Source organism: Petromyzon marinus, chromosome 21, assembly GCF_048934315.1.
Source record: "Petromyzon marinus isolate PM22_M1 ecotype Great Lakes invasive population chromosome 21, UKy_Petmar_22M1.pri1.0, whole genome shotgun sequence".
NCBI lineage: Eukaryota > Metazoa > Chordata > Hyperoartia > Petromyzontiformes > Petromyzontidae > Petromyzon > Petromyzon marinus.
In genome coordinates this window covers 4540131-4559405 of record NC_133687.1, presented here as the reverse complement: position 1 = coordinate 4559405, position 19275 = coordinate 4540131, and the positions used below count along the sequence as shown (strand labels likewise).

The 19275-nt window shown below is 54.6% G+C and overlaps 1 protein-coding gene across 5 annotated transcripts in view; it reads right to left on the bottom strand.

Moving 5' to 3' along the window:
- The window catches only part of LOC116944481 (ras-GEF domain-containing family member 1B-like), a 36984-nt gene that overhangs the window by 4399 nt on the left and 13310 nt on the right, over positions 1 to 19275 (bottom strand). For 4 of the 5 annotated variants that reach the window (XM_032958108.2, XM_032958110.2, XM_076068434.1 and 1 more), the window contains 13 exons: positions 12743 to 13958; positions 12211 to 12344; positions 10938 to 11057; positions 10340 to 10477; positions 9515 to 9790; positions 8643 to 8729; positions 7448 to 7543; positions 6612 to 6714; positions 5865 to 5944; positions 5250 to 5345; positions 3953 to 4048; positions 3160 to 3286; positions 2700 to 2772 (listed from right to left, as the gene is read on the bottom strand). In XM_032958108.2, the coding sequence (XP_032813999.2) occupies positions 2700 to 2772; positions 3160 to 3286; positions 3953 to 4048; positions 5250 to 5345; positions 5865 to 5944; positions 6612 to 6714; positions 7448 to 7543; positions 8643 to 8729; positions 9515 to 9790; positions 10340 to 10477; positions 10938 to 11057; positions 12211 to 12344; positions 12743 to 13958 (2642 nt within the window). The remainder of the gene's footprint in view (positions 1 to 2699; positions 2773 to 3159; positions 3287 to 3952; positions 4049 to 5249; positions 5346 to 5864; positions 5945 to 6611; positions 6715 to 7447; positions 7544 to 8642; positions 8730 to 9514; positions 9791 to 10339; positions 10478 to 10937; positions 11058 to 12210; positions 12345 to 12742; positions 13959 to 19275) is intronic. The other variant, XM_032958109.2, reaches the window with a different exon arrangement.

Here is a 19275-nt window from a genome sequence, read left to right as displayed (position 1 = left end):
TGGCCGAAACGTCGTGATTTTTTGTTATTTTATTTTCACCTACGTGACTTTACCCAATAGAACCAAAGAGTAAGTATGTGATCCCCTGCTGATTTTGTACGTTTGCCCACTGACAAAGAAATTATCAGTCTATAATTTTAATGGTAGGTCTATTTGAACAGTGAGAGACAGAATAACAAGAAAATCCAGAAAAACGCATGTCAAAAATGTTATAAATTGATTTGCATTTTAATGAGGGAAATAAGTATTTGACCCCCTCTCAATCAGAAAGATTTTTGGCTCCCAGGTGTCTTTTATACAGGTAACGAGCTGAGATTAAGAGCACACTCTTAAAGGGAGTGCTTCTAATCTCAGCTTGTTACCTGTATAAAAGACACCTGTCCACAGAAGCAATCAATCAATCAGATTCCAAACTCTCCACCATGGCCAAGACCAAAGAGCTCTCCAAGGATGTCAGGGACAAGAATGTAGACCTACACAAGGCTGGAATGGGCTACAAGACCATTGCCAAGCAGCTTGGTGAGAAGGTGACAACAGTTGGCGCGATTATTTGCAAATGGAAGAAACACAAAAGAACTGTCAATCTCCCTCGGCCTGGGGCTCCAAGCAAGAGCTCACCTTGTGGAGTTGCAATGATCATGAGAACGGTGAGGAATCAGCCCAGAACTACACGGGAGGATCTTGTCAATGATCTCAAGGCAGCTGGGACCATAGTCACCAAGAAAACAATTGGTAACACACTACGCCGTGAAAGACTGAAATCCTGCAGTGCCCGCAAGGTCCCCCTGCTCAAGAAAGCACATATACATGCCCGTCTGAAGTTTGCCAATGAACATCTGAATGATTCAGAGGACAACTGGGTGAAAGTGTTGTGGTCAGATGAGACCAAAATGGAGCTCTTTGGCATCAACTCAACTCGCCGTGTTTGGAGGAGGAGGAATGCTGCCTATGACCCCAAGAACACCATCCCCACCGTCAAACATGGAGGTGGAAACATTATGCTTTGGGGGTGTTTTTATGCTAAGGGGACAGGACAACTTCACCGTATCAAATCTTGGGTGAGAACCTCCTTCCCTCAGCCAGGGTATTGAAAATGGGTCGTGGATGGGTATTCCAGCATGACAATGACCCAAAACACACAGCCAAGGCAACAAAGGAGTGGCTCAAGAAGAAACACATTAAGGTCCTGGAGTGGCCTAGCCAGTCTCCAGACCTCAATCCCACAGAAAATCTGTGGAGGGAGCTGAAGGTTCGAGTTGCCAAACGTCAGCCTCGAAACCTTAATGACTTGGAGAAGCTCTGCAAAGAGGAGTGGGACAAAATCCCTCCTGAGATGTGTACAAACATGGTGGCCAACTACAAGAAACGTCTGACCTCTGTGATTGCCAACAAGGGTTTTGCCACCAAGTACTAGGTCATGTTTTGCAGAGGGGTTAAATACTTATTTCCCTCATTAAAATGCAAATCAATTTATAACATTTTTGACATGCGTTTTTCTGGACTTTTTTGTTGTTATTCTGTCTCTCACTGTTCAAATAAACCTACCATTAAAATTATAGACTGATCATTTCTTTGTCAGTGGGCAAACGTACAAAATCAGCAGAGGATCAAATACTTTTTTCCCTCACTGTACAAGTGTGAGTGTGTGTGTGAGTACAAGTGTATGTGTATGAGTGTGTGTTTGTATAAGGGAGCGATAGTGCAGTGGTTGGCGTGCTGCGCTATGAACCTGGCGACCCGGGTTCGATCCGGTGTGTAAACATTGCCACTAGGGAGACAAAGGCGGTCGGGCGTGGTACTGGCCACCCACCCCCTCGTGTACCGTTCCGGCCTTCATAGGTGCTCGCTAACAGCACTTGCCCCTACAGTCTGTTAAGGCTATATGAGGGATCTTTGTTTGTATGAGTACGAGTGTGTGTACTAGTGTATGTGTGTGTGTGCGAGTGGGGAGCGGTCGTGCAGCGATTAGCGTGCTGCACTACGAACCTGGTGACCAGAGTTCGATTCCCGCTCACAGCCAAAATCAGTCGCGATTATCTGAACTGGTCCTGGGCCTCCCCCCTAGGTCGACTCAGCCTCAAATGAGTACCTGGTATGGTGTGTAAACATCGCCACTGGGGAGACAAAGGTGGCCGGGCGCGTGCCATTCTGGCCTTCATAGGTGCTCGCTTACAGCACCTGCCCCAACAGTCTGCTATAGGCTATACGGGGGATCTTTGTCTTTGTGTGCAAGTATGAGTGGGAGTACGAGTGGGAGTACGATTGTGAGTGCGAGGGCGCGAGTGTGCGAGTGTATGTGTACGAGTGTGTACGAGTGTGTGGGAGTATTTGTATGAGTTTGCGCGTGTGTGTACGAGTGGGAGTACGAGTGCAAGTACGATTGTGAGTGTGAGGGCGCGAGTGTGTGTGTGTACGAGTGTGTACGAGTGTGTGGGAGTATTTGTATGAGTTTGCGTGTGCGTGTACGAGTGGGAGTACGAGTGCAAGTACGATTGTGAGTGTGAGGGCGCGAGTGTGCGAGTGTACGAGTGTGTACGAGTGTGTGGGAGTATTTGTGAGTATGAGTTTGCGCGTGCGTGTACGAGTGGGAGTACGAGTGCAAGTACGATTGTGAGTGCGAGGGCGCGGGTGTGCGAGTACGAGGTTAGAGTACAAGAGTGCGAGGGCGTGAGAGTGTGAGCGGGGCGAGCCATACGCACCGGAGCGATTTGAGTCGCTCTTTCTCCGTCTGGTTCTCGGGGCTCTCGCTCTCGTACGACGCCACCTGCAGAGCTGGGGGTTGCAATGCACGCCGTGTTCGACGCAAGCGCGCACGCGCGCACACACACACACGACACACACAAAGCACAGCAACAAAGACAATGGCACACAAAGCACACGTGCGATGGCACACAGGCACACAACCCACATGCGCGCGCACACATACACACGACGACACGCAGTGAGCATGACATATCATACATGGCGCTCAAAACACAGCAAGTGCTGAACGGGTTTGCGCTGGAGGTAGTGTGCGAGTGAGTGGATGAGTGAGCGGGTGGGCGAGCGAGCGGGCGAGTGAGCCGGTGAGCGAGCGAGTGTGTGAGCGGGCGAGCGGGTGGATGAGCGAGTGGGTGAACGGGCGAGTGGGTGAGCAAGCGGGTGGGGCGAGTGGCTCACCCTCCTCGCTGTGGTAGACGGGCGCGTGCTGCAGGTAGTCCCGCACGCTGGGCACGGAGGGGTATGGGCAGCGCGCGCGTCGCCACGTCACGAACTCGCGTACCTGCCGCGTCAGCTCCTGCAGCTTCTACTCAACCACCACAGCACGGGCGGGGAGGCGAGGGCAGTGGAGAGGACGGTGGCAAGGGGGAGATATGAGGTGAGAGTGATGAGGGGAGGAGGGTCTTTACATGGGGCAGTTTCCACAGGTCAAGTGGACATGCGGTCAAATTAGAAGTCCATGGCCATTGCAAATCATCCCAGTTCCACACACGCATACACGCAACAAACACAAACATCCCCGTTTAGCCTTTAACAGACTGTTGGGGCAAGTGCTGTTATAGCGAGCACCTATGAAGGCCGGCATAGCACAGGAAGGGGTCGGTGGCCAGCACCATGATTAGACACCGTACTGGGTACTCATTTGAGGCCGAGTCGACCACAGCGCCACAGAGTCAGGCGGGTAAGCAGGTGAATGTGTGGGTGAATGGATGAGTAAGTGAGTGGCTAGTTGAATGAGTTGGTGTGTGGGTGATTGGGTGGGTGAGTGGGTGGATGAGTCGATGGATGGATGAGTCGGTGGGAGAGTGGGTGGGTGGGTGAGTGGGTGAGTGAGTTGGTGGGTGGGAGAGTGGGTGGGTGGGTGGGAGAGTGGGTGGGTGAGTGGGTGAGTGAGTTGGTGGGTGGGTGAGACACCTTGGGTGAGGTGGTGGATGAGCGAGTGGGTGGGTGAGTGGCGAGGTGGACTGTTCACCTCCACGTTGAGGTGGCCGCTGGGCAGCAGGCTGGGACTTGACTCGTTGAGGAAGTAAATATCCTTGAGGAGGAGGCTGAAGAAGGGGATCACGATCTGAACCAAGACACAGACAAAGATCCCCCATTTAGCCTACTCAAACTATTAGTGCTGTGAACGAGCGCCTATGAAAGGCAGTGCGGCACAAAAGCGGGTGGCGGTGACGTCACCACAGATCTTGTGCCAGACCCAGTGCACTCGGAGTGTGAGAGGCTTGCTGCTGGCAGGATGTCACAGGACAGACCCAGCAGGTGCCATGGGATGACTGGCTGAGATGACTGGCAACTGTGTCAACCTGCGACGTTTTAGCCGCCCGGCGCTCCGCTCATTGTTGTTGAGCGTCGCTCTCTTGCCCTCCGTCGTTGTTGGAGGGCGACTGCCTCCAATGCCAAGTAGCGTCTTTCACGAGCCTCCTCCATAGAGACCAATCTTGACACCACTGGTGCAGGTCTTCGGCAATTCTACTCGGCTCAATGTTCTCCTGTAACCACATTAGTGCATCTCTTCTTCCGCCTGTACTGGTGTCCATTTAGCCCCCTATATCCGGCCAAACAGAAGCGGATTGGGCATGCGGTGGCTGACATGTGGGCTACGTGACCTCGGCCAACGCAGCCTTGCCTGCAAGAGGAGCTCATTGAAGGGACTGTGCCTAGATCTCTCAAGGATTTGTCAGCTCCTCAAACGTAATCCAGCCTGGTTAAACCGAGGATGGATCGTAGCCAACCGGAATCCTTTAAGCCGGCACAGATGTTCCATCAAAGCAGGTGTGGGGAACGTGTCCGGCCCGCGGGCCGTATGAGGCCCGCGAAATCATTTGGTCTCTGGCCCTGCCAAGGCAACCGCAGGTGGGAGTCGAAATTCAATAAATCTAGGAGCAAACCTGGAAAAGCAGTTGCGAGTAGCAACATCGTCAATACCAGCTAACATCACACGCCTCACCAAAGAGAAGCAGTTCCAGCCATCACAATACGGGTGTGTTAATGAAATGTTTGACCAAACATAACAGGCTAATTTTTAAGTTGATAACTATGCATGGCCCGCGAATGATGTTATAAATATCCAAATGGGCCTTGGCAGAAAAAAGGTTCCCCGCCCCTGCATTAAAGGGTTCCAAGTTTCATAGGGATAGGGAAGGGAGGGCATAACGGTGGTTGGGAAGACCCGGAGCTTTGTGTGGAGCGACAGGCCAGACCAGCTACAAGACCCTAACTCATGCGCTGACCCACACACACACTCGCTCGCTCGTTCGCTCGCTCACCTTCTCACGGTCGCTCTGTGCCGCGTGTGCCCGCTGAGCGGCGGCGCGTAGGGCGGTGCGGTAATTACAGAAGTTGCTCGTGGGGTCCATGTGGTGCTGCACACACAGAGACAAAGACCCCCCCACCCCTGTAGCCTTAATAGATTTTGTGGCAAGTGCTGTTAGCGAGCACCTACGAAGGCCAGCACAGCATGCGAAGGGGTGGGTGGCCAACACCACGCCCGGCCGCCCTCGTCTCCCCAGTGGAAATGCTGACACACCACACCAGGTACTCATTTCAGGCTGAGTCGATCTAGGGGAGGCCCACGACTGGTTCAGATAATCGTCACTGGTGTTGGTCGTAAGCGGGAATCGAACTCGGGTCGTCGAGTTCGTAGTGCAGCGCGCTAACCACTACGCCACCATTCCCCTCTCACACATGCATGCAAAAGAACGCACGCACACACACACACATGCGTACAGATGCACAAAACACACACACACACACGTGCATGCACAGATGGGAAAGAGGTGGCAGAGGAGGGTATTCGGTAACATCGTCACCACGGTTACGGCGAGAGACCGGCGAGCGGTAACGCGAAACCTTGGGGGTCACGTGGGGTCACGCGGGGTCACCTCAAGGATCTGGAATTTGTCGGTGTTGACGTGGGACCAGGTCTTCTTGAGTCGTGCCACGGGACTCATGTTCATCCCGGCTGCAACACGGGGGCGGGGGGGACATCATATTGGATGGTTGAGTGGCTGTGTGAGCATGCTGCGCGAGTTGGCACGGTGGGAAGCACAGGTGGCACATCCGCCAGTCATCTCAGACAGTTAACCCCATGGCACCTGGGTCTGTCCCGTGCTGTATTCATGTTGGACTTGTTTTGCACCGTACATAGCCAACCGTGCTAATCGGAGGCGTCACCTGCTAGCGAGGCTTTGACACTTTGCATGGCCTCAAGTGCACCTGGCCGGCACAAGCGTCGTGGTGACGTCACCGCCACTTAGTGGCGAACGGACGGCGGCTTTTGTTGTTGTTGTTGTGCGTTTGGGGAGTGGTGGCGCAGTGGTTAGCGCGTTGCGCCACGCCCCCAGCGACCAGCGTTCAATTTTCCCTCACGGCCACCAACACCAGTGAGGATTATCTGAACCGGTCCTGGGCCTCCTGTAGGTCGACTCGGCCTCAAATGATGACCCGGTGCAGTGGGTAAAAACATCAGCAATTGGGAGACAAAGGCGGCCGGGTGTGGTTCTGGCCACACCGCCCCCGCGCAGGTGGTCAGTGTCAGCCTTCGAAGGGTGCTGCTTGCTCACAACAGCCTGTAAGGGATACACGGGGGATCTTAGTATGTTTTGTGCGAGTAGACGCGAGTGGCTCACTGATGATGGCCATGAGCGAGTTGAAGTTCCCTAGGTTGAGACATTCGCGGGCGACGTCGATGAAGAACTCCATCACTCGCGCGCGTTGCTTCTTCTTGCCGGGCTGCACGAGGGCACACAGACAAAGCACCCCCCCACCAGGTAAAGCCTTGAAACAGCCTGCTGGGCCAAGTGCTGTTAGCACACACGGCCAACGCATGCAAACGTACACCAAACATAATACATGTATTGGACATTTTTGTTCCGATCTTTACGATTCCGCTTGTTCACCCAGGAAAGGTGCATCGAGTCTCATGGCTCTTTTCCAGGAGGGTCCTGCCAAGTGTTTTTTTTTTTAGCACAGAAAGACAAAGTTCCCCCCGTGTTATCTACAGACCAATGGGGCAGGTTCTGTTAGCGAACACCTATTACGGACGCCACGGCACACGAGGGGGTGGGTGGCAAGCACCATGCCCGGCCACCTTTGTCTGCCTCGTGGTGATGTTTACACACCGCACCAGGTACTCATTTGAGGCTGAGTCGACCTAGGGAAGGCCCGGGACCGGTTAATATAATCGCCACTGGTGTTGGCCGTGAGCGAGAATCGAACTCCGGTCGCCCGGTCCGTAGAGCAGCGTGCAAACTTCTGCACTACCGCTGCCCTACAGGTGGTGCATCTGCCTCCAGTCATCTCAGGCAATCAACCCATGGCACCTGGATCTGTCCCGTGATGCATGCATGTTGAACTTCTTTCGCACCGTACGTAGCCAATCGTGCCACGTACACACACACACACCTGTGCAAGCGTGCGAGGACACACTTAATTGCACGGAGGGAATTCTGGGTAAGCCACCCACCACGCAAATCTCGGTGGCCACCAGGTAGGTGAGGCGGTTGAACCAGTCCACGTAGACCTCCAGTGGGGGGCTCTGCACTTTGGGAGGGCCCTTATTCTGCAGCCCACCCACGCACGCACACGACAAAAACAACAACAGCTATTCGCCAACCGGTCCTTTATTTGTAGTTTTTTTGCGTTTTCAAAAATTTGATGCAAACGACGTTTTATGAAATCGATGACGATTCACGGGTGATTTCGTTTGGCCACGTACTGACGCGGCCAAATAAACTATCACTCTTTGCTACTTTAATTTTTTTTTTACCAGGTAAGGCCCATTGAGCTATATAGCTCTTTTTCATAAGCGACCTGGCCATAACAAACAATAGCTGAATGCAGTGCATCATCACGTGGACATTGATAGCAGCGGCGAGAAGACCCTAAACGCGCGACGTTGTTTATAAAATGTGGATATTTGTGTCGTGGGACCCCTCCACAACCCAACAGAGCAAACAGAAATGAAACTGCCACGTGCACGAGCGCTTAACGACGTACCAATTGATTACTCTCCCAGCTCGCCGGCTCTCAGCCTAGGGGAGGCCCAGGACCGGTTCAGATTAACCGTCACCAGTGCTGTTTGCCGAGAGCGGGATTCGAATTCGGGTAGCTTAGTTCGTAACACAGTGCAATGCCATCCACGGCGCTATTGCACATACACGAAGATAAAGACAAAGATCCCCCGTGTAGCCTTAACAGACTGTAGGGGCAAGTGCTGTTAGCGAGCACCTATGAAGGCCGGAACGGTACGCGAGGGGGTGGGTGGCCAGCACAACGCCCGACCGCCTCATTTCAGGCTGAGTCGACCTAGGGGAGGCCCAGGACCGGTTCAGATAATTGTCACTTGGTGTTGGTCGTGAGCGGGAATCGAACCCTGATCGCCGGGTTCATAGCGCAGCGCGCTAGCCGCGACACTGCCGCTCCACGCACACACGCGCACTCACGCACTCACGCGCACACACGCACTCACGCACACGCACTCACGCGCACACACGCACTCACGCACACACGCTCACGCGCACACGCACTCACGCGCACACGCACTCACGCGCACACGCACTCACGCGCACACGCACTCACGCGCACACACACTCACGCGCACACACACTCACGCGCACACACACACTCACGCGCACACACACTCACACACACACACTCACCTCCTCGCCGTCCGCCTGCTTGCTGCTGCTGCTGGCCGCCATGATGGCCTGCATGAACTCCTCGGGGCCAATGTCGTTCATCCGCTCCTACGTGCGTATCCAAGCCGACACGTGGCATTAGCGAGCGCCTATTAACGCCGGTTACAGCATGCGGCATTTTGACTCCATATAGAATATAATGTATTGTTTGAACTCTGCGGCATAAACACCACTATCGCAAAACAACAGCGTTTGTCCACACCTGAGCGATCAGTTGCATGCAAGTGAACCTCTCTTGCGTGGATGTCTCCGCAACTGGTTGCGAGGAACCCGCGCAACCGTTTGCGAGCAAACCGTGCAACCAGTTGCCGCTCTGAGCAGCGACTCTCGAGTCGCAGGCATCCATCCGCTCTCCGATTTCATTGCCACGTGACGCATTTGCAAGGATGCGATTGGTTATTACAATCGTGAATTCCCGGCACACGCATAACAACGACATTCTCGCACGATCGGATTGAACGTGACACATCACAAGAGCGTGACGCTCGCAAGCAAAGCTGCGGATGGGGCAGCTGTGGGTGGTTATGCTGCGCCACTAGTTTATCCTCGGCCAATGAACCCCAACTGCTACTACATACACCGTCACCAGAACCACGACTGATACCACACAACTACCACAATCAGAACCACAGCTGCCACCACAACCGCAAGCGCAACCAACACCACGACTGCTACGACAACCACCATCAGCACCACAACCACTACATCATCATCATCAGCCATGGTCGATCCACTGCTGGATGAAGGCCTCCCCCCCCCACCCCTCTAAAGCCGCGGCTGTCTCTCATGCTCGCGACGTCAGACAACCGCAAAACTCAGAAACGAAAGCTTACCAGTTCGATGCCCGTCAGCTGCTGCGCGAGCGTGTAGGGGTCAGCGCAGGTGGCCGCCAGGTCCCAGGTCCCGCAGGGGCCCACCGAGAGCACCCCCGACGCACCGACCTTGGCGGTGGTCGGCTCTGCCGATGGTGCCGACGATGCCGAGGACGCAGAATCCGGCGCAGCGATGCAGTGGAGAGAGAGCCGGTCGAGGGAAGGGACCTCCCACGGCAGGCCCGGCGTGGGGGGCACAGGGGGACATCCGAGAGGGACGTGGAATCTGTCAGCCTCCTGCGGGGCGGGCGATGGGGGGGGGGGAGGTGTGTCAGAACCGCAGTGATGCGGCACAGCGCCGCCAACAGAACCAGAGAAACCGCTGCGAGCAAGAGACGGTGGTTGAGACGCACCATCGCTACCACGGCAACCGAGATGGAGAACCACAATCACCAACCCCAACAAACACCACCACCAGAGCCGCAACCGCTAACACAACCACCAGCAGCACGACCACCACCAGAACCACAAACCACAACCACCAACACCACTACCACAATCACAATCGCTAACGCATCCTCAACCACCACCAACACCAAAGACAAAGTTCCACCGTATAGCCTGAACAGACTGTTGGGGCAAGTGCTGTTAGCGAGCACCTATGAAGGTTGGGACACCACACGAGGAGGTGGCTGGCCAAAACCATGCAAGGCCACCACAAGCACCACCACAACCGCCACCAGTTATGGGCTAAAGTTAGGGGCTAGCATTAGGGGTTAGTGGCAGGGACTAGAGGTAAGAGTTTGGGTTTAGGGTTAAGGTTTAGGGAGTGGGAGCGTCTGTGACCTCTGCATGACCCACGACCCTGCGGGAGACCTCGGCGAGGAGCTGGGCGACCCGCAGATCCTCAAAGTCACGTGGGAACGTGTCGCGCCACTCGGAGAGCAGCTCCGACATGTGCCAGCCAAACCTCCTCCGCTTCGCCTGCACCCACAGGCACACACGCACACAAAGACAAAGATCCCCCCCCACTGTAGCCTTAACAGACCGTTGGGGCAAGTGCTGTTAGCGAGCACCTATGAAGGTCAGCACAGCACACAAGGGGGTGGGGGGTGGCCAGCACCACGCCCAGCCACCTTTGTCTCCCCAGTGGCGATGTTTACGCACCAAACCAGGTACTCATTTGAGGCCGAGTCGACCCAGGGGAGGCCCAGGACCGGTTCAAATAATCGTCACCGGTGTTGGCCGTGAGCGGGAATCGTACCCAGGTTCGTAGCGCAGCACGCTGACCGCTACACTACCACTCCCCACACACTCACGCGGGCACATGCACACACACACGGATACATACGCAGGCACACACACACAGGCACACACCGCACACACCGTACACAGCACCGGCACGGGATCTTGGCACAGCATGCCAGCACGAGCGGTCCCTCACCTCGTCTCTGAGCTCCTCTGAGTGCCACCGCCGGTCGCTGGCCTCACTCAGCAGCGCCGCGAGGTCGTGCGGCGGAGCAAACAGACGCCCACACAGCAGCACGGTGAACGCAAGCGACTTCTACGGGGCCCGGGGAGACACGGGGGGACACGGGGGAGACACAGGGGAGACACAGGGGAGATACAGGGAGACATGGGAGGGACACGAGGGAGGCACGGGGGAGACACAGGGACACGGGAAAGACAAGGGGAGACAAGGGGAGACAAGGAGGGACAAGGAGGGAAACGGGAGGGACACAGGAAGGACACGGTGGAGACATAGGAGGGACACGGGGGATCCACGAGTACCCGGGAGGGACACAAGGGGAGACAAGGGGAGACACAGCAGGAACACGGTGGAGACATTGGAGGGACACGGGGAGACATAGGGAGATACGTGGAGACACGGACACATGGGGGAACACAAGGTAAGAGACAGCCAGGACCACATGACATCTATTAAATCAATCTCCTGAGCGATTGAGAAAGTGACTTGCCGACGGCAATGATGATGGTCGTGGTGACGATGAAAATGTTCATGGTGGAGATGATGACAGTGACGATTTCGATCTAATATCAATGGTTATCTTCGTGACGTTGATGATGCCTTCCATGTCGATGATGGCAATGGTAACGGTATGTCGCTGACTGTATCCATGATGTCAAATGTACTGGCAATATGGAAAATGGCAGCGACGATGATGTTGGTGGTGATGTCATTAGTGATGGCGTTGGTCGTGATGCTGGTGGTGGCGGTGTCGGCAGTGGCGGTGTTAGTGGTGGCAGTGGTGGCGATGTCGGCGGTGGCAATGTTGGTGGTGACGATGTCGGTGGTGGCAGTTGTGCCGATATCGGTGGTGGTCATGATGTCGGTGGTGGCAATGTTGGTGGTGACAATGTCGGTGGTGGCAATGTTGGTGGTGACGATGTCTGTGGTGGCAGTTGTGCCGATATCGGTGGTGGTCATGATGTCGGTGGTGGCGATGTCGGTGGTGGTCATGATGTCGGTGGTGGTCATGATGTCGGTGGTCATGATGTCGGTGGTCATGATGTCGGTGGTGGCGATGTCGGTGGTGGCAGTTGTGCCGATATCGGTGGTGGTCATGATGTCGGTGGTGGCGATGTCGGTGGTCATGTCGGTGGTCGTGATGTCTGTGGTGGCGATGTCGGTGGTGGTCATGATGTCGGTGGTGGCGATGTCGGTGGTGGCGATGTCGGTGGTGGCGATGTCTCACGTCTGTGGGGAAGTCCCCCGTCGGCACGAGTCTGTCCACGAGCGCTGGCAGGTAGCCGCCCACGAGGACCCCAGCCTGGAACACCAGCTCCCCCGAGGTGTCCAGCTCACTCCTGCTCGCGTGCCTGTCCGAATCTGCAACACCCCACGCCCACAACGAGGCTCAAGACGTTGATCACGACGCGGGATCACGATGTGTGCACGTATGTTGAGCTTCTTTCGCACCATACGTAGCCAACCATGCTAATTGGAGGTGCGGGGGAAGGACAACAAACTAAAACGATGGCTCTCATAAAGACGACCGGACGTTATAATAATCTTTAACCTGCCAGAGAACAGGTGGCCACAGTTATCAAAAGGTTTGCTCCCAAATCTTGGCAATAATAAAACAGCGATAAATGGTACACCTTCTCATCCAAGGCTCGTAACGTTATTACTGCTAATTAATTCACAGTGGGAAATGTTACCGAACATAAAAATAAAACCATTATTCACAAGTAATTTGTAGTTTTTTTTAATTTGCAAAACCTCACCGCTAAGGCCCCCGAGGCTGCCCACGCTGCTGTGCCTGTGCGGTTCGCGCGCCGTCAGGACCCCGGGGCATCCGTTGTCGTCCTCCCCCGCTGCTCGCGAGTGCCTGCTCGGCCGGCGCTTCAAGGACCCGCGGGCGTCCGTCGCGCTCGCCGCAGGCCGCCCACCGGCCTGCAGCGCCACGCTGCCCAAGTCGTCCAGCGAGCGCCTGTCAAACCTGTGCGCGAAGACCCCATCCCGGGCGTCCCTGCTGTGCTCGCTCGCGTGTCTGTGCTTGGGTTGCGACGCCGGCGTCATCAGGACCAGCGAGGCGTCTACCGACCTCCTGGCTGTGGACGGCTGTCTGCCCAGTGTATGAATCGAAAAGACCCCGTCGCGGCCGTCCTTCCCCTTCTCGCGGCGGAATTTTTCCGCCATCGTCGTCGCCGTTGTCGCCGCCGCTGCCGTAGTTGTCATCGTCGCCGCCACCGTCGTTAACACCGACGCCGTTGCCGCCGCCGCCGCCGACGTAACCTTCGACTTCGCCGTCGATGCGGCCGGGTCCTCGGAGTCCACGCGGGCATCCGCGGCCGGCCCGTCCGGTTCATCTGTCGACAGTTCGAGTATGTCCCGGGATCCTTGGATGCCCCATGCCACCGCGGGGGTCTTCGCGACGTCCACTGGGTGGGCGGGGACCGCTACAACGGGGATAGTCATCCCATTGCCCGTCGCCACATGCCTGATTTTCTGCTGCTGCTGCTGTTGCTGCTTTCTGGGTCCTCCTCCCGTGATGATGGGCTCCACGGGGCCCCGCCCCTCCACCGCCCGCTGCGGCAGGACCCCGACCGAGGCGTCCTTGGCTTTTCCGCGCGCGTGCCTGAATTTTTGTATCGCGAGCAACCCACGCGAGTCCAGCAGGCGCTTCATGGACGGGTGCCGGACCACGCCGGGGCGCTTCTCGACCACCTGTTGCCCCGTCGGGACCCCTCCTCCTACCCCCAATACCGGAGCAGGGGGGGAGTCTACCGCTAGGCGCCGGAGCGGCGGCTGTCGCGGGATCCCATCCAGGGAGCGCCGGTCTCGGTGCGTCGGTGGCGGCGGTGTGGTACCGGGGTCCACGGACCGGCGGAAGGACGGCGGCTGCCGCAGGACCCCGGAGGCATCCGCGGTGCCGTGCCGGATGGATTTTCCGTTGAGCATGGTGGCCAGTGCGAGCGTGTGAGGCATAATTCCGTCCTGCTGGAAAGGGACGAGATCATTAGTGCCGTAATTTTTGCATTGGCATCGTTGTCGTCGTCGTCGTCATCAGCATCATTCATCCCAGGCGCTTAATCGGCTACTCAGCGAGCCACTCACACAGCCAATCACCCATCAAACCACTCACCCACCTAGCCAATCATTTTCTCACCCAGACCATTCATTCACCAATCCACCTATCCGGGTACCCACCACTCAGCACCACCAACATCATACCAATTACAGCCATCAGCACTACCAGCACCATACCAATAAACAATAATTCCATCACCAGGAGCACCCTACCAACAGCACCATCGCTAACACCGCCAACATCAACAATTTGGCTACGTACGGTGTGAAAGAAGCTCAACATACATACGTAAACCTTCACACAATGAGCAGCAGCCCTCAACCACCAACACTGCACAACCGTCGTGACACACCAACACGACAACAATCACCACCATCGACACATTCACCAGAACCACACCAACAGCATAGCAACAACCCAATTAACAGCTCCACCACCATCACCAGCAGCCTCCCCGCCACCACCGCCCCTTGTTAATGTTCCCAGTTGATTCTGTGTGACCAGGGTAAGAACTAGAGACCAGGATAGGAGTTCCATTTGCAAGAGTGAGTGAATGAGTGATAGAATGATAGCGAGCAGTACAGTAAAACCTTGGATTGCGAGTAACTTGGTCTGCGAGTGTTTTGCAAGATGAGCAACATTTTTAAATAAATATTAATTTGATAAACGAGCAAGGGTCTTGCAATACGAGTAGTACGTATACACGCTTTTGTCTGCCGAGCGTCACGTGATCACAACTGATATACGTTGTGCTTTGATATACGAGTGCTGTGGATTACAAACACGTTTCCGGAATGAATTATGCTCGCAATCCAAGGTTTTACTGTATGCGAATGGGTGGGTGAGTGAGTGAGATGGTGGGCAAGTGATAAATTAGAGTCGGGTTGATTCTGTGTGACCAGGGTGAGAACGCATGACACCAAGGCAGGAGTCCCATTTTCAAGAGTAACATAAGTCACCACAAAGACAAATGCAAAACAAATAAAAGTCACAGCAATGAAGCAAAGAGCGATAGGTGCAAAGACTAAAACATGACTGGTGGCCTTATGATTGCATACGTGTGTGTGTGCGCGAGTATAAGTGTGTGTGTGCGTGTATGCGTCAGGTGGTGCATCTGCCAGCCATCTCAGTCAGTCAACCCATGGCACCTGGGTCTGTCCCGTGACCTCCTACCAGAGGGCCTTCTCACACTTAACGTGGGCTCAAAATGCACCTGGCCTGACAAAAGCGACGTGCTGACGTCACCGCCACTTAGTGGTGAAGGACGGTTGTTGTTTTTATGTGTCACGATCTCCACTGCAAATGCAATACGCAGATAATGTGCGCACTGCTGTTGACAGGCGCGAGTGGAGCTGTGTGGGTGTGTGTGCAGATGTGTGGGTTGTTGCGGGAGTGTGTAAAAAAGCGTGTGTTGATGAGCATGTCTTAGTTGACATGTGGTGGATGTGTGCGTGTTGTGGTTGGCACGTGTGTAAGTTGAAGTGTGTGCGTATGTGGATGCGGGTGTCTTCGTATTGTCATGTATGTATGTATGCATGCGTGTGTATGTTATCGTGCGCGTGTGTGTGTGTGTGCTGTGGCATGTCGTGTATTGGTGGATGTGAGTGTGTATGTGTTGGGTGTGTTTTCAATTGGCTAAGAGGCACAAGTCACGCATGGCTATTGTGCTGACGGACAATTACCTGCACGCACTGGCGAATAACAAGTGTGATGCGCGAGAGTCAGTGTGTACGTATGTTTGTGTCAGTATCCACGTGTGCGTGCACATGTACTTGAGTGTATCTGTTTGTGCGCACACACATATGCACGTACACACAAAGACAAAGATCCCCCGTGCAGCCTACACAAGGTTTTTGGGGCAAGTGGTGTTATCGAAAAACCTCTTAAGGCTGCCACGGAGTGGTGTGGCCAGAACCACGCCAGGCCGCCTTTGTCTTCCTTCTGATATTAACACACATTTCAACACACAACTGTATATCCTTTTCTAAAGAAAAAGAAACACACACACACATCTAGACACACACACATTCACGTGTATCCATATGCACTGACAAATATACACGCTCGCACATACACAGTCATACAGATGCACACACTCGCAAGCGCACAATAACACGGACAAACACACACTTGTACAGTCACACAAACTAACACACTCACACATGCACACACACTCACACATGCACACACACGCCCACATAAACAACCGACTCGGGCGCATGCCCACACTGAGAAATTCCTCCGATTACAAGTGTGCGGGGATTTTCAACAAACAGCCCACAAATTCCACTTAAGAGATATTATTTGTGTTATGTCTGTGTTCCCCTCAGCAGACGCGACTCACGCCCACACACACGCCAGCATCACCGGTATAGTTACGGTCACATCCATCATCATCGGCATCGACAGCTGCACCAGCATCCTCATCGGCCGCATCATCATCGGCAGGATATTCATGGTAAAATGGCTCATCATCAGCCAGCATCAGACCCGTCAGCATCGTCAGCATCGTCAGCATCATTATCATCAGCAGAAATGTAGAGAATTACATATCTAGCGGAATCATCATCAGTAACACCATCAGCATTAACATCAGCAGCAGCAAGAATGAAGACTATTACACATCTATCATAATCATCATCAGCAGCATTAACATCACCATCAGCAACAAAAACTATGACACATTCAGCAGCACTCGCACATATGTGTCAGTAGCAGCAGTTAAAAGTTGCGCAACACAGTATCACCTGCACCACCACCGCCACCACCAGCAGCAGCAGCACATTCCTACAGAATGAGGTGAACGCGAGTGGGCTGAAACGGCGCCGCTACAGTCAACATTTCAACATCGCCGAGTGCCCCTCGAGTGCTGCAAGTTGTCAAATCCTGAATGCAGCATCTCCGTCTCTCTCCGCTGCTGCTGCTGCTCATGGGCACTCTTGGGTATTCCATTGAGAGCCGTCGTCAGTGACCGTGGCCGTTTGCGTGACACGCGACGCCCCCCCCCCCGCCCCCCCCCCGCGAGAGACCGAAAGGGGAAGCGCGCAGACAAGAGAAACAAAACCCACGACGAGCGGGAGAACGACGCCGACCGTCCACGTGATCGACAGCGGGGAGAGCGGGGAGAGCGGGGAGAGCGAGCGGGGAGAGCGAGCGGGGAGAGCGAGCGCGGAGGGCTTGGAGCAGGACGCGTCGCGGGCTCAGGCGAAGGGGGACGATCGGACGACGGTCGGGAATAACATCGGAGCGGCGGTCCGAGGGGGTGGAACGCGTCGCAGCGCTCGTACACCGGTGTGAGACTGAGCGACGGCTACCAAATAAGGCAGGTTGTTTTTGTCTACAAGGGTGGACTGAGATTGCACAGTTGCTAAAACTGAACGAATTTTTTTTTTGTTTTACCAGGTAAGGCCCCACTGAGCTATGTAGTCCTTCTTCAGAAGTGACCGGCCACAAATGACGGCTCAAGGAAGTGGCTTGTCATGACGTGGAAATTTATAGCAGCAGCCAAATACTCTAAACGCACGTCGATTCTAAATGTGGACGGGAAAACCGGAGGACCCGGAGAAAAATACACGCAACCACGGGGAGGAGTGAACACTCAAAACGCTAAATAAACAGGCGTCGGGGTTGGGATCGAACCCACAACCTCCTGTATACCTGGCGAGGTAGTGAACATTTCATCGCCGCGGTGCGACACACGTACCATCCGAGCAATCACTCAAGCACGTTTGACCCCTCAACGCGACTCAAAGTACCCGATGGACGTCGCGGCATCACCAGGCGACGAATCCAGTTGGGAATCCCGCAGAGCAGCGCGACTTCGTGTTACAGAACGGCCCGTGGAAGCGGATACCACAGAGCAATCTCAGAGATCCGTTCTCCTTTCAATTGACACACTGGTCCACACAGAACGCCCCGCTGAAGCGGATATCACAAAGCTATCTCTGAATTTCCCTTCTTCAAGTGATGCTCTGGTTCACAAAGAACGGCCCTATGAAGTGGATATCACAGAGCTTCCTCTTGAGATCCCTTCTTCTTAAGCAACCTCTGCTCCACAAACAGGAAAAACCTTGGATTGCGAGTAACTTGGTCTGCGAGTGTTTTGCAAGACAAGGAATTTTTAAAAATAAATATTAATTTGATAAACGATCGAGGTCCTGCAATACGAGTAGTGTACGTATACGCTTTGTCTGCCGAGCGTCACGTGATCACAACTGATATACGTTGTGCTTTGATATACGAGTGCTTTGGATTACAAACGCGTTTCCGGAACAAATTATGCTCGCAATCCAAGGTTTTACCGTACAGCATACAGCAGCACTGACCCACACAACTTGCCATATTCAAAGATCTGGAATTTTGCAAAAACTCAGCGCAGAACCAAGTTGGATGTGTGTACTGTGCCTTCATAAGTGCGCACTAACAGCACTTGCCCCAACAGTCTGTTAAGGCTACACGGGGGTCTTTGTGATATAGGTGATCCAAAACTACGCAGCGTTTGGAAGTGAGGGTGCGGGGTGGGGCTGCGAAGAGGAGGGGGGGGTGAGTGGTGAGCGTGGGGGGGTGAGTGGTGTGGGCTAGGATGGTGAGGAGGGCGAGTTCATTGTGAGCAAGAATCAGCCGGTCGTGTCTTAACTTGTGAGCTCACGCCTCAACCGACTCACACACGCAACAAGCACACAAAGGTCCCCCCTGTAGCCCACACAGGCTGATGAGCCAAGTGCTGCAAGAGAGTAGCACCGACGATCTTCGTCGCGGCGCTAATGCATTTTACACACCGCGCTAGGTACTCATTTAACGCTGGGTCGACCTAGAGGAGGGACTCCTGGAACCGATACAGATATCACTCGTCACCGATATTGGCTGCGAGCCCGAATCTAAACTCGGGTTGCCGCCGGGTTCGTAGCGCAGCGCTACGAACCCGCTTCCCGGACGCACGCACGCACGCACGCACACGTGCAGGTGTGATGGGACATTAACTATTCACCCCCAAGCACAGCTGTGCGCTTGTGTGCGTGAACACGTGCTTTATTTTTAACCGTGCTAACACCCCGTACATGACAATGGGGCTTATTATTAATACATGCAACCGATTGTCTGAGTGAGGCTGGGGTAGATGGGAGAGGAACGATGGGGGGGAGAGGGGAGTGGGTGGGAGAGCAGAGATGGGGAGAGAGGGGAGCGGGTGGGGGAGGTGGGGGAGGTGAGAGAGGATAGATGGGGAGA